General features: G+C 37.0%; 1 protein-coding gene across 1 annotated transcript; it reads left to right on the forward strand.

Annotated features, from left to right (window-relative positions):
* Window positions 1-120: 120 nt before the first annotated feature.
* On the forward strand, window positions 121-18,647 carry LOC137190655 (uncharacterized). Its single transcript, XM_067600177.1, has 17 exons — window positions 121-174; window positions 590-700; window positions 2,417-2,806; window positions 3,530-3,823; window positions 4,597-4,974; window positions 5,079-5,378; window positions 5,546-5,657; window positions 6,625-6,694; window positions 7,828-8,208; window positions 12,073-12,175; window positions 12,697-13,095; window positions 13,706-13,975; window positions 14,347-14,622; window positions 15,356-15,634; window positions 15,774-15,885; window positions 16,119-16,188; window positions 16,454-18,647. The coding sequence occupies exons 2-17, from the start codon at window positions 640-642 to the stop codon at window positions 16,787-16,789; spliced, it is 3,831 nt and encodes a 1,276-aa protein (XP_067456278.1). The 5' UTR covers window positions 121-174; window positions 590-639; the 3' UTR covers window positions 16,790-18,647.
* Window positions 18,648-18,813: the final 166 nt, after the last annotated feature.

The raw sequence follows: 18,813 nt of genomic DNA on the forward strand, positions 1-18,813 counted from the left end.
GTCTTAAGAAGAGAGGAAATAATGGCCAGTGGTGTGTAGAGAAACTTCCTGGAAACTTGTTGTATGCAAAAAAGGGAAGATGTACAGAGGAAGGAGGAAGGAAGGAAGGCTCAGTCCATAGCAGAGACACAGCAGAGATCACCGTGAAGAGAAGACAGCAAGTGTTATAAAGAGGTAAAATACAATATTTGCCTTATTTTTTTTAAAATACCACTTTAAATAGTAAATTGAAACTACAGAAGTGATTTATTCTTCCCAAACTAATGACATAAAATGCCTTTTGAAATTCCTGGTTTTACCTGTAAAATAAAGTAGACAGTTAATTGGGAAAGGGGAATTGTAGATATGTATTGCATGGATGCTTTATCAAGCAGCTTTCTGGAACACATATCACAAAGTGCTTTAAAAAGTCAGGGGACTTGACCCTGATGAAGATGTTAACCAAATATATTAATCTAACAAAATTACTGAATGCGCAAGTCCTGTATTTGAACCTGTGCCGTCAACTGTGAAATTGTTTCTGAGCTTCCTGAACTACCTGTATGTTCACTGCACTTTATAAATTTGTTTTGTTTTGTGTTTCTGAAAGGACAAGTTTCTTCTGCGGAGAGGACTGACTATCTCAAGTATCGAATTAGGATGTTCGTTCTCATCTTGGCGGCTCTGCTGTTCTCTGTGAGGAGCAATCATGCTGACACAGGTAGAGTATGTGGCTGAATTGTAATCTTGATATACAGTACAAAACTGAGCACACCCCTGGGTAATATCACTAAAATGTTAAATGATTCGAAATGGTATCATCCTACAATAATTGTTGTATTTTAGGGTGAAGTGCAGGGTAATTTATCTTATTTGTAAGTAAAAGTTAAACAGGTTGGATAGATTAAATTAAAAATACAGACCTCAAAGTACAACCTCAATGCAACAAAAGTGAGTACACCTGTGACCACTGAAACAAAACCGATTACACCTGTGACTTCCAATTAAGACTCATTGCCTGCAAAAGGTTATAAAAGAACCACGACTTTCTCAATTTTTGGCCTGGGTTGTGTCTCATGCAACATGGCCTGAACAACTAAGAAACCAGATTGTAAGACTTCATAAAAATGGAAGAGGATAGAAGAAGAAGTGGATACTACCAAAAACAGAAAGTGCAGTAGTCATCCTCGTAAAATGACGGCACACACAATTCGCTATTTACACAACCTTGCATTGAAAACAGACAGGCAAGTGCTTCTGACTTGGCACAAGGATTATCTGTGGAAATTAATGTTTCAGTGACTTCCCAAACAGTGTGAAGAATGCATGAGGTCAAGCTCTATGGATGACGTCTGTGGAAAAAAAACATTTCTCACAAAACTGCAACATTAAACTTTGCCAAAGAACATGAAAAGAAGCCTTATGAACATTGGTAGTACATTCTTTGATCAGATGAAACCAAATTAAATTAGTTTGGATCAGATGGGGTCCAGCATGTTTGGCGTAGACCTGGCATTCTTCACACCAGGACTACCACAGTGACTGCTTAGTGCCAACCGTGAAACATGGAGGTGGAAGTGTGCAGATATGGGGCTGCATGAGTGCAAAAGATGTAGGGGAGATTAGAAATCCAATAGAACAGAAGTATTTTAAAGCGGAAGGTAGAGCAACAAAACCCCTCCAGCAAAGAGAAGCTGAAAAGAATTATCTGTGAAGAATGACAGAACATTTCTCCACATATTTGTTCTAGACTGGTATCATTCATGCCTAGGAAGATCCAATCTGTCATCAAAAATAAAGGCGGGCATACAAAATAACGAAAAATTAAAGAATGGAGTCTCACTAATGAAGGATGTGCTGACTTTTGTTGCAGTTTGTTCTTAAATATGGACCTTTTATTATAGTTTAATTACTCAAACATTCTGTTTTTCAAGTAACAACAAATGAAATTGTACTACATGGAAAGGATTTGTAATTAACATTTTAGTGATATTGACCAAGGGTGTACTTATTTTTATTATATACTATAATTATTGAATATCAAAGCTGGTAATGGCACCTTAAATATGGAAAGTTAAATATTATGCATGATAATAAAAACCTTTTTAAACATTGTCCCGTCATTTAGTATTTGTTTTTTTTTTTATTTTGCAGCCTGAGAATTTACATTTACCAAATATATCAGGGGACAAAAGTAAACACTAATTGTTTTCTATAGGTATATTATTATGTATCTACTGTGTCTCTAATTTATCTTTAGTGAAATGCCATCAGCCATCAGAAAACTAATATATTGGCCTGACACAGTAAAAACAGCAGTAAAGTAAAAGAAGTTCGTTCAGTACAAGTTCTCTTTTTTTAATCAGTAATTATGTATTATCAAAATCTAAACATCTTCTGTCCCTGTTTGTCCCTTTCTTCCTCTTTGCATTAACAGGTGTATCAAGAGGGCAGGGAGCCTGCGGTGACAAAAGATACTGTATCACTCTTAGTGAAGTAGAAATAACAGCAGAGGCCGGACTCTGTGTTGTGATACCGTGTAATTTCAGTATTGCTGACAACTTCACTGTCAAAAGAGTAATTTGGTACAAATGTGATCAAGGTAAAACAAAATGTGATTCTGACATAATATTTGACACCAATAACATCAACAAAAATCAGACAGGACGGGTGTCACTGTTGGAGCCTGACCTGAGTAAGAAGAACTGCAGCATCATCATCAATGACCTCACTGAGTCAGACTCTGGATCATATCAACTCAGAGTTAATGGTACTGGAAAGCAGGATGGATACACATTCCCGCATTACGCAACTATTTCTGTTAAAGGTACAGTATCAACAAATACCAAATACTACTGTAAATGTACAGTGATGTTATTTGTTAAAGCTATAATATGCACCAACATGTTTGGCTCTAAACCATAGATTATTTAAAGAGTTGGTACACCCAATTTACAATAACACATAGCGGTACTGAGTCATGCACTCACTCATTTTTGTTTTTATGTGTCGCGATTTTGAGATATCCAACTGTGAGGTTTCTGCCACCTCTCCAGTACAATGGATGTGAATAGAATTTTATTTGTGACATATTTTCTTTATTTGTATTTGCTGTATTTATACATTTGATTTTCAAATAAAACAGGAACAGGTCTTTCCCAAAAAACAAAAAATAAACAACAAAAAAGGTCCTGGTTACTCAGAATAATGCACATATGTCACATGGACAGTTTTTATCAGAAGTATGTTGTACTGAAGAAACTGCTTTGATGAAAACTGTCGACAGAATGTGTTTCTTGTGTGAGTTAGGTGAACTTATAAAGAGGCATAAAATCATGTTTGGCCTTTATCTTCCTCTGGTGGTGACTCATAGGAACTGCAAAACACTGATCGAGCTTTCCTCTCCTACAAACATTCCTGCCATATCTCCTACTTATTGCCCAGTTGAAATGTTAAACAAAGCAGCTATTTTTGCCCAATGTGAAGTTAATAATGACCTTCAGGCTGCTCATTATGATGCTACAGTATTTGTATCTTGATCCTTCATTAGATCTAAGTTCGAAGCCCAAAGTGATGGTTCCTGTACTGATAGAGGGACAGCAGACCACACTGACCTGCACTGCTCCTGGTCTCTGCTCTGGATCTGTTCCAACAATCACCTGGATGTGGAGAGGAACAGGACCGAACAAAACTAAGACTGAGAATCTAACTGCTGTCAGTCAGAGACACAGCTCAACTTTGACCTTTAACTCTTCAGCTGAACACCATGGCACCGATGTCACCTGTAAGGTCAGCTTCACAGGCAACAAGACTACAGAGGAGACGGTGACTCTGAATGTGACCTGTGAGTATTGTTCAAACTATGCTTAATTAATTCACAATATACAATCACAATATATGACTTTCTTCTATGTGATCAGTTTTTCTCAAAATTATCTGGATCTTTCCCCATGCACATCATGTGCTTGGATGGAGAACTAAAGTCTGGATGATACATGATGATAACCCACGTACACATTCAATCTGCATAAATGTTACATCCCACGACCCGATCTTGTATCATGCCACTTTTCTTTATAAACACTTCAAAACCTTCCGTCTATTTAACAAAACATGGAGAAAGTAAAAACCTACTGACTAAATATTATCTCAAGGAAAAATCTTGACATTTATCTATTGCTGTTTTTTTATAGTAATTTTTGTATGCAAACACAGCTGCAGTTACAGCAGTATATAGTAATTTAAACATGTTATTTTTTATGTATCTTGTTATCAGAAAACTAAATCAACTAGAAAACCAGTAATTTTAGCTTTTTAAGTTGACAAAGTATTTTGACCATATTTTGTGCAGCAGAAATTGATGCAATTCAAAAAGGCATACTATAGATCACTTCCCTTTTTAAAATGTGCTGCATGAATTAAGCTGTACTAGGACTGAGCAGGTGGATCCGTCCACATGGCTCATCAAACAGGAAACATACTAGTTTTTTGTTTTTGTTTTTTTCCCGATTAAATCAATGACCTGCCAGTTAAAGCACAGCCTTTCCAATCTGTGGGACATTAGCTGATGAATTTAGATCATGCTTTATTCATGTCTTTAATGTTATTTATTCTCAGATATTAAAATAACTGGAAATACAACTGTGAAGAAAGGTGATGCGCTGAATTTGACCTGCAGTGTTGTAGGTTTCTCTCCATCTAGTATCACATGGACTGAGCCTAGCTCCAACAAAAAACACAATGGAACCAAAACTGAAATGCATAACAACACAGGATCCGACCTAAAGAATGACACCGAAGCCAAACTGAAGGATGACACTGGAACCAAAGGTGGAACTGACACACAGAACAAAACTGTAACCCAGATGCAGAAGACCACTGGAGCGCTCACCCTCATTATCCCTAGGATGAGCTCAGAGCACTCTGGCCAGTACATCTGTACAGCAAAATACCTGAACACAACTTTGACTAAATATGCTGACATAACTGTAAATTGTAAGTACTGTACAATATACTGATCATATCAGACAGGGTAGAATATGAAAATACATTTCCTATCAGCTTACAGTATGTTTGCTGTGATGTTGTGATTTTGCTAGTGTTTTCAGGGTATCCGGAGATCTTAAATAACTCTACTTGTAAGAAGTCCAGTCGATCAAAGGTTGTGACCTGTGTGTGTATCAGTAAGGGGCTTCCCCTACCCACCATCACATGGCCGCTGGTGAAGAACCACACTGAGTACTCTGTCATTACCACTGTGTCAAAACACACAGTCAACAGCACCATCACTGTGTCTGTGACAGATCACAGCAACACCACTATCAAGTGTGTCAGCAGAAATGATATTGGTGAAGCACAAAGAAACTTCACGATCAAAATAAATGAGTCAGAACAAGATGGTAAGTTTTAACAGCTAAAATACTTCTCCTTCTCTAGAACACTGCTTTATGATATTTTCAGTAACTCAGTTTTAAAAATGTTTTTTTTTTATGGTTTTATGTTATCACTGAGAAAAAGAAGAAGCAGCAGCAGAAACCACAGAGTAATTTGTCCCTTTTGATTCCAGATCTACTATGGAAACTTTTGGAAACTGTTATCCAGCCACAAGTCATCATCGCATTTTTGATTGGCATATTTCTTTCAGCAATCATCTGCTGTTTGGCAAGAAAATGCCACAGGTACATTAAGTTTGTTATCCTCCCTTGTTTTTGACATCCATGCAATGATTTTTATGTGTTTGTTTGCTTTTTGTTTGTTTTTTAACAAAAAGTTCAGGCTTTATAGAGATCAGTCATAAAAGCATCATACGATTGTTTTAGAATATTTTATAAAATTTGCTGCAAATTATGAAAGCTTTATATTAACCCTAACCATTCCCCATGGTATACCACATTTTTAATGTTCTTCCCATATACAGACATCCGTCCATTCATTTTTATATACATGTGAAGTAGTATAAAAAAATAATCTTGTAGAGACTAGAAACCCTCTTGAATTTGGTTATCCACCACAGTGAATATCATGTCTTCTTTTGTTCTCACCATTGTTATTATAGCAAATGCATCGCTATGCAACATTGTCTCTTTAATCATCTTCTAGACTGCTTGCTGCTCAGGTTCACGTCGTGTAGCATATCCTAGCTAGCAGGTAGTGGGTGAGAGGTGTACACATTGGTCACATCCTCTGCATGTTACAGGGGACAACATATATAGACACATAAAGATAATTCAGTTTCAAATTAATCTAATCTGTATGCCTTTGGTCTGTGAGGGGTTAATGTGAAGAGAAGATGCAAAACCCACACAGGAAGGTCAATCAGCGCTAAGGGTGTTTCAACCCAGGTCATTGTTGCTGTGAAGCGACACTGCTGAGCCACTGTGCCACCAACTGTAAATGACCTGTCATATCATTAAACAATGAATAAAAACAAGTGTTGCCTGTGAAGTGGGAAGAACACATTAAAAATCTAAAGAAAATAGTTAGCAGTCATGTTTACTTGATTAAATAAATGTTATAATGTTAAGTTCATCAATTGTGTGAGTTAAGACATTCAGAATCACTCACGTGGTCCTTTAAAATCCTGTTTTTAAGAATGACTTTAATTCCATAACTCTTGCTTATTGTTATTCATTGTTTTGTCCGCAGGAAAAAACAGAAGAGCTATGGTAATCTGGCTGAGAGCCTGGAGATGGAGACCATACAAGCAGTTCCACTGGTATTTATATTAACACACTTGAGTCTTGTGTAGACACATCTAATGTACTAGCACATTATTAGCCCATTTACTTCAAATTAAATTGCGTAGTGGACATGAACAGCCCCTCAGGTCCTCTGGCACGAGTCTTTTAGTTGTTCCAGTGTGCAGGACTAAAACATTTGGTGAGGAAGCTTTTAGCTTTTATGCTCCGAGCCGCTGGAACAGTCTGTCTGAGGATCTGAGAGCAGCTGAAAGCGTTTATCTTTAAACGTAAAATTAAAACCTTCCTCTTTAGCCTGGCTTTTGATTAAGAATGATTTATACACATTATTTATTTTATTCACTTATTTCATTTTATTCATGTTGTAAAAACATATTCTTTTCTTTTATTTTATTATCATTAATATTGTTATTTTTTTCACTCTCATCAATTTCTTTTGTCTGTTTTTCATTTATTTTAAGTTTTTAGTTTTAATCTAAGTTTTTATTTCACCCCATTTTATTATTATTATAGTTTTAAAATCTATTTTATTACATTTTCACAATTTTATTTCTCATGCGCATTAGTCTCAAATTGTTTTATGGTCTACATTTGCTATGTCGTATTATTGGCTTGTCAGTCATCTGTGAAGCACCTTGAATTGCACCTGTATAAAATATAAAAGGTGCTATGCAAATAGTTCGATTGATTGTCAGAGAGTCGTAATCCATCACAGTGAACATCATGTCTATTATTGTCAGATATCTGTTCAGGTTGTGTTGTAATGCAGCTGTAGAGTAACAGCTGAATGCCTAAGTGTAGACTGCTTTGAGGAGACATGAGCACAGGACAGATTATCTACAGTATCTCAAGCAAGATTCAAGTCCTTAAAAGCTGATTTTCAAACCTTGCAGGAATAAGTAAAAGGCAGTTGCACTCTGAAAGATGAGAAAAATACATGAAAATATATTACATACATTATTATATAACTTGGAAATGTGTTTGTTGGTTTGTAAAGAATATATGACTTATAGTAAGATGTTTTGAATTGCTATCGTTTTTGTCTTTTGTGATAGCTACATAGTAAGCTACATTTCATACATAGTGTATATACATTTCTGTCTTTTATCAGTTTGTGAGTGACTCATTGTGTCTATGTTGTATCTGACAGATGCCAATAGATGCCGGTCAAGCAGTGGAAGATGATGGGACTCACAACCAAGAGGCAGCTGAAGGAGGGGCAGAGGCTGCAGGGCAGTGGAACGTGGAACCAAAAGAGGTGGAATACTCCACAATTGAAATCTTCATGTTAAAAAGGAAGAGTCCCGCACAGGAGACACAAGATGCCACAGAGACTGAGTATGCTGAAATTAAGAGAGAAGAAAAAGAAGAGAGACAAGACAATGGTGGGGAGGAACCTGAAATGTTGGACGGCAATGAGGAGGTGATGATAGAGGAAGATAAGGAGATAAGACAGTGTATGCTGGCAGAGGAGGAGGGAGGGCAGGATGTGGTAATGTGTTCCGATATGACTGAAATATTGACTACAAATTGAGGACTGTGTAGCCTTGTGGAGTCACTTAAGGATAGTTTCTCATGTAATGTGTTCTGCTGTGATAGCTTGTGTGATAGCTGTGTAAATTCTTTCGCACCGCTGTGAGCTTATACTGGGGGTAGGATAAAGTTATCGAGACATTTCACACTTTTACATGTAAGGGACTGTGCAACACCATTCATGCAACTTCCTATTCAATTCTGACCACAATATCTGATTATATATTGTATATATCATGTACAGAACACATTTAATTCACAGCTTCACCTCCATCAAGCCACTCTATGCATAAATAATCAAAACATAAGCACAGTGAAAAAAAAAAAAAGCTGTTAAAGAACATTTCACTTCAAAGAAATATTTTTTACGCTTTGTCTGCCATAGCATGCAAACAAGCTTTAATGTCTGTCAAAGGATTCATCATTCACACTTTTTGTGTCATGCGCTTTTTGGACCCAAATTCAGGACACGGCAGGCAAAAGGAACTGAAGAATATAATCATTAAACAACTCAGGAACAGGACACAGAAGTGCAGGCAGGCGAGACTAAACTGAACAGAACAAAACCAAACAAACTATCCAACAAGACTGAAGTGAAACACAGCACTGAAATACAAACTGAACTAATGAGGAAATGGGGAACAGGTGACTAGACAGAGAACAGACAAGGAGCTGATTGGCTGGGGAAAACATTGGAAGCAGGGCAGGTGTGGAGCATAGCAACACAGAAGGGACACATAGAGCGCATAGGAAACCAAAAAATCCAGAAAACACAACGTAACCATACACAAACCGTCCCAGAACTCACATGAACACAACTTAAATAAGTGCACAAGTCACAACGAGCACACACAGCAAGATAACTGTCAGCATATATTGCTGTTAACAAAAACATAAATAAATCAGTCTGTCAAGTGGAGTGGCTTGCATATTAAGGCTGCATGTAACAACATAAATTGGACTAAAAGACAACTGTAGCTCTGAATAACAACTAGTGTTTCAGTTCACTTTAGCACTTAGTTCCTACAAGAGTAAATGTAGCAAGCAACAGTATCTCAAGTGGTCCTCAAATATAACCTGCAACCTCTCTTATCTGTCCTTCCTCCCATTCAGTCCAGTCTTAACAAACAAGGACTGTGACAGAACCATGACATTTTGTTAATTAAAGAAAACACATTATTATTTAAGATATGAATGCACAGGAATTACATTTATATATACTGGGAATTATTATCAAGGCATTGTAGTGTGGCTTCTTACAGAATTGCTTTGTTCAAATGTTATTGTGTATATATAACTCAATCAGCTGTTCCAAACAACTTTATGCTATGTTCATGAAGAAGCTGCCATTATGGTAGTGATGTGACCAGAGAGGGCAAGGGGGCAAATATCTCTCCTTTTTGCTGATGTACTGAAGTGCTGCACATTTGTTTGAAACCATTCTTTAAAACAATATATGCAGAAACAGAAAATTCCCAGCTTTGGCACCTCTCAGTGGTGGGATGTCAGGCATGTCTGTGCCCCAAGTGCCCCTATGGTTGCCTATGGACCAGCTTCTGCTAGAAAAGACCAAGTTTGTAAGATATGTGGTCCGACTGTAGTGGGTGGGATTGTCAAATTGCCGGTTTCAGAAAGTAACAAAAATTGTTTGAGGCAACCCCCCAATTCAGACGTTGGAAAAGTATGTGGGAGGGGATTTCTAAAGCTGTTCGACCACCTGTGTGTATTCTGTCATTTTCATTTCAAAAAGTTTCACTCTGTACACAACACTTACATGAGGAAACTTAAAAATCCCCTCCAGACATGTATAAAGACTATTAAAATAATCTGTTTAGAACAATAATGTGTGTCTGATATGGTTTTTCCACAAAAAATGTATAATTACCACGTTAAAATCCTTAAAATGGCATCTATTCCTTCTCCTTCATTAAAAAATCTAGAATTTATAAATATGCAAATATGTTTAATTTCAAATTTAACAGCTGGACACTAGATGTCTCCCACTTCACTATAAAGTCCATTCTCAGAGTATGTGCACTGGAGGCTTCAAGTTTCCACATCACACTTGTCTAAGTTGTTTACTGGACCAGGACTGGCTTCCAAAACTAATTGTGATGTCACAAATCACACTCATTGGTCCAAAATCTGATTTTCAATGAGCACAGAGAAAATTTACACTTTCAGCAGATGAATGAATGAAAACAGCCCTCCAGTATGAAACTCTGCACACATCATTCTGCACAGTGACGCTCAAACATCCAACTGTATGAACAAGAGGAAAAAGATATTTTTGAGTAGAGGGGGACTTTAAATTTGCATGAATTCACACAGGACTTCAAGACTTCTTATGTGAAAAGGAAAGACACTTCAACCTGTTTCAATTCACCAAGCCATAGATTATTTCCTCTTCTCACTGTATCAAGAGTGAGCAGTGTGTGGTACGTGGCTCTGAAACATGAAACAAACAAGTTGTTTCGAGATAAGTAACCAAAAAAACCCTTTCCATTCTTTATGAAACTGTCTCCTCTAGTTCTGCAGTGTCTTCAGTGTGCAAGCATCTAGTAACTGATTTTGAAAGAACTGCAGCTTCTTTGCCAAATATAGTTAAAGCCCAATGACTAAACAGGAAGTTATCAGGGACACAGAAAATACAGTGATGCCAGTTAAGGAAATACATAATCATTACAGTGACTTTGCTGAGAACAATGCCTACAGTTGTGCAATACAAAAATACAAAAGTGCTTTCAAGAGGCTAAAATGGAGAAACAGGAAGTTAGAAGATTCTCTGAGAATGTGTTACACTTCATGAGTGACAAAAGTCTTTATTTCAAACACAAATAAACAAATATTCCTGAGACCATCATTACTCAACTGGCATTGAGGATATTAGCCAGTAATAAAGATCATTCACTTTGCACAGAATGCATTATATATTATACTGTACAAAAAACCCAGAAAAGAAGATATATGTAACCAACATATTCACAACTCAAACGTATGGAGTCATATGAACATCTGCATGAAGAAAAGTACTCTGGACATCTACTTGTTGGTTTGTTGGTTTGTTGGTTTGTCGGTTTGTTGGTTTGTTGGTTTGTTGGTTTGTTTGTTTCTCAAGATGACTAGATTTTCTTCATAATTCTTTGTGTAACTGCCATGAACTTCCCCTTTCTAAATGTCTCATATCACACAGTCATAGAAGTTGTACAAAATCCAACAAAAATCCTCCTTTTCTGTCATTATTCAGTGTTGAAGGTGCAAATTCTCGAAATACATAATGTGATGCTAAGAGGTTATAATTGTATGAAAATTTGGCAGTCTGAGCAGAAGAACATCAGCGTCCAGCAAGGGACCTTCATTGGGTGTTTTTGCACAAATAGGGAAGAGGCAGAAACATGATGAGAGTAGGAGTCAGTTCAGAGCAGACACACCCAGCAGACATCACAGAGGAGAGCAGAAACAAGAGGTAAAACACATTTACCTTATTTTCAAATATCTTTCTCAACTGTAACTGAAATACTAGTCTAATGCATTGTTTTTTTCAAATTGTTGGCTTTATTTGTGCAGGATGGGACACTGTAGGAGGGAAGGTCTTTGACCAGAGATGGATAGGGAGATAAAAGATATTTACTGCGTCAGAGCTGTTGTTGAGCTTTTGTCAGGGGCCCAAAACAGGGCCTCTGGGGGAAAATGGTATTCAAATTCATTCACATCGGTATGGAGTAACATACTGATACAGAAAACATCCAACATCCTGTATCAAGATCTGTGCTGTCAGGTGTGGAGATGTTTCTGGTCCAGTTTGATCAACTGAACTTCTTGTATGTTTTTTGTACTTTTTGTGTAAAGTGTTTTCTGAAAGGAGGATTTTGTTCTGTGGAGAGACAGACCGGCTGTTTCAAGGATGTTTGTTCTCATCTGGGCGACTCTGCTGCTCTCTGTGAGAGGCAGCATTGCTGACGCAGGTAGAGTATGAAACTTTACTGCAATTTAATTAGTCGAAAATCGAATGCCAATATAGATTTCTTTAAGCTGCTGATGGAAGCTTTAATATTAAATTAAAATTGCATATTTTGTGCGGGTAATAATAAATAATAAATACTCTTTATAAATGTTTTCCTGTCATGCCCCAAAATAGCAGATATTCAGTTTTTTCTCCTTTAAATTTAGCTTATGGGCTTGTTAAAACTACCATGACCCACATCACTTTACTGTTTGGGAAACTAATATATCTATAAAGAATGTATAAAAAAAACAATAACCTAAAATGTACTTATTTTGTACAACTTAATTTACTGTGCTTAGTTCTCATCCAAGAAGAGGCTGACACCATGACTGGCTGATATCATATCAGGCTCTTTACAGAGGCTCAGTATTGTTTCAGCAATGTTGCTTCTTTTCATAGTTTTTCTTATATATATATGTATCATCAATATCTAAATATTACCTGTTCTTAATTGCCTGTTTTCCCTGTCTTCATAAACAGCCACATCTCCAGGAAAAAAAGGAAACTGTCAAAATGGATTATGTATCACCCTTAGTGAAGCATCAACAGCAGAGGTTGGACTCTGTGTGATTTTACGGTGTTCTTTACCTGATGACTTCACTCCTGAAAGTGTAATTTGGTACAAATTTGCATCTGAGAAAAACAGTACTGCTCCTCAAATAATCCTCCACTACAACAAGACCAACCGAAATGTTCAGACTGGGTTTGGAGGACGAGTGTCACTTTTGGAGCCCGATCTGACTAAAAGGGACTGCAGCATCATCATCAATGACCTCACCAAGTCAGACTCTGGATCATATCGAGTCAGCATTAATGGTGTTCTGAATGGAACAATGAATAGATCCATATTGTCCAATAACGCATCTATCACTGTAAAAGGTATGAAGAGCAACAGCAGACTGTATATTCACTCAACATTTGCTGTAGTATATAACATACACCAACATGTTTGACTCTATTAAGAGAATTATTGAAAAGTGTACTCTGTGATTGTGTTATATGATTTATAATAATTACATTGTCAGATTCATCATGGACAGTAAAAAAAAGGATCAAAATTGATGCAGCAGAACAAGAGATATTGCCTTGTTTATTCTGTGTGCTCTTCATCCTTGTCAAAACCTGGCACAAACCTGTTATGTAAACTCATAATCTTCAGCCCCAACCACTTCAGGCAATTTATCTGATTTCATGCAGCTGGAACCACAAACAGATTCATGCATACTTTTTCACATAAGCATTAGTACTTCCCAAGATCTGTAAACAGACTTTGATGTGTGAAATAACTGGAGAAAAATGGGGAATCAATAATGCTTGGTATTTATCAACCTCTGTAGGCAACCAGTAGGAACTGCAACTACACAAATACACAAAAGTTCTTAATATTTAACAGACTATATTAGTGCAAATTTAAGTCAACACTAACCTTCTTGTCTTCTCACCTGATCCCACTGATCACCTGTATTTTCTTGTTTATCTCTCCTATTAGATCTGAGTCAGAAGCCCACAGTGACGATTCCTCCGCTGACTGAGGGACAGCAGACCACATTGACCTGCACTGCTCCTGGTCTCTGCTCAGGATCTGTTCCTACAATCACCTGGACGTGGAGAGGAACAGGAGAGAACACTCAAATCACAGGAAACAGATCAACATTGACCTTTAACTCTTCAGCTGAACACCATGGCACAAAGGTCACCTGTAAGGTCAGCTTCACAGGCAACAAGACTACAGAGGAGACTGTGACTCTGAATGTGACCTGTGAGTAAAACATACTGTATGTTATTCTTTTACATGTACTTTTTACTTTGCAAAACACTAAAAAGACAATCCCTCAGCTCAGTGCTGAGGTTCTGAAACTCAAATAAAATGCGTTGAGTTTCATAACTTCAACACGATTTGGAGAGGAGTATGTTGTGTCTTGAAATTTTGAACTTTCTATGCAGTATTCAGTTTTTCGCTTAAAATCTTGGCACACAATATATTACAGTATGCTTCCTGTCATATATTGTATGCCTGTGTGGAGGCCCAAAGCAGCAACAGGTTTTGTCACATCTTGCATTGGCTGACCATTCTACGTCCATGTGTTTTGATGTACTGTACTGTCTACGTCTCTTGTCATTTTGTCTCAGATGTTAGGAAACTTAAAATCCTTGGTACTAAAGCTGTTCCGGAGGGTGATGCTGTGAATCTGACCTGCAGTATTTACAGTTTCCCACCATCTCTTATCACATGGACTAAACTTGGCTCAAACAAAACCCTGCACAAAGGAATCACAACTGAGTTGCAGAGCAACATGGGAATGGCCTCTCTGGTCATCCCTAACATGACAGCAGAGCATTCTGGACAGTACATCTGTACAGCAAAACATCTGAACAACACTCTGATGGAAAGAGTTGACATAACATGTAAGTATACTATACAACTGATCTCAGACAGAAAAATGTCTACTTGTATTTGTTATTATAAATTAGCTGAAACATGCAACAAAGTTTTGGAAAGTTCACCACTTTGCCTTCCTTCCCCCTTTCCTTTTCACAGTTTCACTTCAAATCAAATGTGCTGCAGACAAAACCATAAAAACATGTCATGAAACATGAATTACTTAATTGAATTTACTTTGGTTATTACTTTGGACCATATAAAGTGCACTGAGAGCTTTCTCTCCTCAGAAACATTATCCACTTATTGTTTCAAGACTGTTAAGGCTTTAAGATATTTTTCAGCCTCAGACTGGAGACATGTGTTTAGAATAGCTGTACATTTTATTTGCTGTAAATTCAAATGATCCTAAATATTTTCTCAAAGACATGAAGAAATGTGGAATCTCTGGAAAGACAACTGTTAAGGAGGGTGAAACTAAATCTGTCATACAGCGTTAAAAGATTCCCTCCATATCTCATCACCTGGACTAAACTTGGCTTGATGCTGACATGCAGAGCAACAGTGGAACAGCCACTCTTGTCATCTCTAACATGACAGCAGAGCCTGTACATCTGTGCAGCAAAACACCTGAGCACAAGTCCGACTATGTATGCCAATGTAACTGTGACTTGAAAGTGGACTTAGAAGGGTGATGTGTTCTCCTATTTTCAGCTCACTGTATATTTACTCTGATACTATCATTCTGCTTTTTTGCAGTGCATCCAAACGTCCTAAACAGCTCTGGATGTGTGGCTCAGTCTGAGGTCCTGACTTGTGTGTGTATCAGTCAGGGGGTTCCTTTACCCGCCATTAAATGGCCGCTGTTGGAGAATCATACTGATTACTCTGTTATCACCACTGTGTCGAACCACACAGTCAACAGCACTGTCGTCTTAACTTTAAAAGATCACAGCAACGCTACTGTTGAGTGTGTCAGCAGGAATAAAAATGGAGAAGTAAAAGGGGACCTCGTCATCATAAACAAAGAACAAGGGGGTAAGTGCTCTAGTCTCCTTTGTATTTGGACAACCCTAAACTGTAAATGACATCCATGTCATACATTGTAGAACAAGTAGCAGCAGTGGTGACCTCAGTTTTGAATTTTTTTGTAACAATTTATTCCTCTTGATTCCAGGTCAAGTCATGAAAATGTTAAGAACTGTCACTCAGCTGGAAGTCATCATTGCATTTTTTACTGGTGCACTTTTTTCAGTAACCTTCTGCTGTTTGGTGAGGAAATGCCACAGGTACATTATTAAGTTCTTAATATGTTTGTCCATACCTGCATATGACTAGGACAAACACATGAAGAAATCCAAATCATAAAAATAAAGTAATAAAAAAATCATGAGTTGTGATACAAGGGTTAAAATGGGCAAAACGACAGCAGTCCTTGGAAGCTTGATTAAGAGTGACATAAATTTAATAATCCTTGCTTGTCATTTAACATTTATTGATATTTAAAAACATTTCTACCCAGAAAAAAACAGAGTACCCATGAACATCTGGCTGAGACCCTGGAGATGGTGACCAGTCAGGAGGATCCACTGGTATTTATATTTAAATTGTTGGTCATATTATATATTAGTTAAAACACTACTGTGTAGGATTTGACTCTACTATACTCTACTTTGATTTGACTTTGGGGACATCTAGTGGTGGTGTCAAAAAAGATACATAGGCAAACAGCAGAGCAGGAGTTTCTGTTACAGTCAATTCTCTTTCATGTGTTTTTGGCATCTTATTGGCATTAAAATTGTTGCTGTTTTAGCAGCTAATCAATGACTCATATCATTTCTGCATTTTACCTGAAAGATACATGCTGGTGAAACAGTGGAAGATTATCAGACCCACAATCAAGAGGCAGCTGAAGAAGGGGCAGCCGGGAAATCAGACGTGGAGTATTCCAACATCAACGTCCTCCTGTTGAAAAGAAAAAGTCCAACAAAGGCGAGGAATTTCCAAGAGACCACAGAGACAGAGTACACTGAAATTAAGAAAGACGAAGCAGAGGGGAGGCAGGATGGAGATAGCAAAGAGGAGGAGGTAATGATAGAGGAGGAGGAGACAAAAGATGATATTCTAGAGGAGAAGGAAGGTGCAGATGTGGCACTGTATTCCAATGTGAAGGATATAATGGGTCAGATTTGAGGATAGTTTAGCTCAGTTGGTTGAAGATAAAGTTACTGCCATGTTGGCCTCCCGCTGCAATGTGTAATGCTCCTGTGTGCAGTTTTCTACTAAGGCAGTCAATATCAGATGACATACAGGCACATATCCCATGCACAATTCAAAAGTTATCCATGTAATTGTAAGTCCGATGATTTACTGTATGTGAGCACTTAGAACTCAAGGGAAAAAAAGCTTAAAAAAGCTGCTGAGAAAATGTTCACACTTTATCTGAAAATTTCAGTCTGCGATATTACTATGAGTATGCAAACAGGTTTTAATGACATTAAAGCTGTATTATGTTAAATTAACTACTGTATATAGCAATTTAAGTTTTTAATTATTTCATACTACATACTATGATTATTTAAAAAATAACACTAGAGAACTGAAATCACATTAAATTAACTTTATTCGGGTGTTTCATTGATATCAAGGCATTGAAGAAGCATTTTTTGTATAGACTTTTATTGTCTTTGTTTATCTAAATAAGTTAATACAATGTTAAAGTGATAGTTCATTTTGGGAACATTTTAAGAAATTTACTTTTTTTTTTACAAGAGGTAGATGAAAGGATCAATATCTCTCACATGTCTGTTCATTAATTGTGGAGCTGTAGCTAGACACTAGCTTAGCTTAGGACAGTGGTATCTCAAAGTGGATCTTTCATGTCGTAGTGATTGTGGTGTAACTATGTGCAGCCTGCTGGTTGCTAGGCAGCTTCAGGGCAATGATAAGTCTCCAGGAAGTCTCTGCATCTGACTTACCAAGAAATGGTTACAGTTGAGGAAATATGAAAAAAAGATGAGTTTTGTTTGAGTGTTGAGTCTTTCCTCTAATGCATTTATTTAATAAATTCAGATATTCAGATAAAACTATTTTAGCTCAGAATAAAAAATTATAACGCGATTACAACTTCCATGACTTTCTAAAAGACAGGATTAACAAATTTCACAGTGGTTGTTGGCCATTATCAAAAAGTTTTTTATTCTGAATTCAAGCAAAATTATTGTATCATACTCATGTATATTGTTGTGGGAACCAGCCAACAAAGAATTATTGTGTGAGCGGATGTGAGCTTAAAATAGCATCTGAAAAACAGAGTCAGTGTTTTGCATAAAAGGTTCCTCTTAATAGAGATGAAAAAAAGACTGCAGCTTGGTTAATATTAGACTATCACATGCATTACCTTCCTCAACTTTAGTATTACCTTGTTCCTCTTTATTGGAAATGCCTTTATAAAGTCTTATTTTTTAGTTAATGGAATGGAGGAGTAACTGTCATACTGTTGATTGTTTTTTCTGTGCATCAACATTAAAGGAGAGATGTACAACTCTTAAACTGTCTTCATACCTAAATGACAAAATAGATTACTTATGGTTGAAATTTATATGGACTGTGAGGGAAAAACAGTTGCTGTAGTTAAAAAATACATTTTTAAGGAACTTTGTGGCCATCATGATGACTTTTGCCCATCTTTTCTTGTATGAATCTCAACAGGTGTGCTTATTGGTGAAGATTTGTATCATAGCATAGTTTGTTACAACTATTTTTTTTTAGTTATTGTACAGTAAATAATGCTTTATTAAAAATGTGAGCTTGCATGCTTATTTCTGCGCCTGTTGATGTGTGTGCATTGTTGTAGGCTTATGCATGAAAGCATGTAGCTTAAACTGATTTTGGATTAAGGCTGAGCTTACAGGATTAGAATGTTCCACTAGCTGGATGGACACCTTAAATAGACCGACCTGACACCGTCAGTGCTTCAAAGCTGCTGAAGAATCAGTATCTGACAACTGGGAACAGACATTTCAACCAGAAGGCTGCTTCTACTAAAAACCTGTGGGTGAGAGTGTTTAGTATTGTGTTGAATGAAAACCTTGGATTCCCAAAATTTGATTTGACTGGTTTAAATATCATAGTTACAACATGATAAGAGTTTTTATGATGTTGTTTTTATGTTTTTCATCCTTAGGTCCTGACATTTATTTATATATATATATATA

The sequence above is a fragment of the Thunnus thynnus genome, chromosome 10 (genome assembly GCF_963924715.1).
Source record: "Thunnus thynnus chromosome 10, fThuThy2.1, whole genome shotgun sequence".
Lineage (NCBI taxonomy): Eukaryota > Metazoa > Chordata > Actinopteri > Scombriformes > Scombridae > Thunnus > Thunnus thynnus.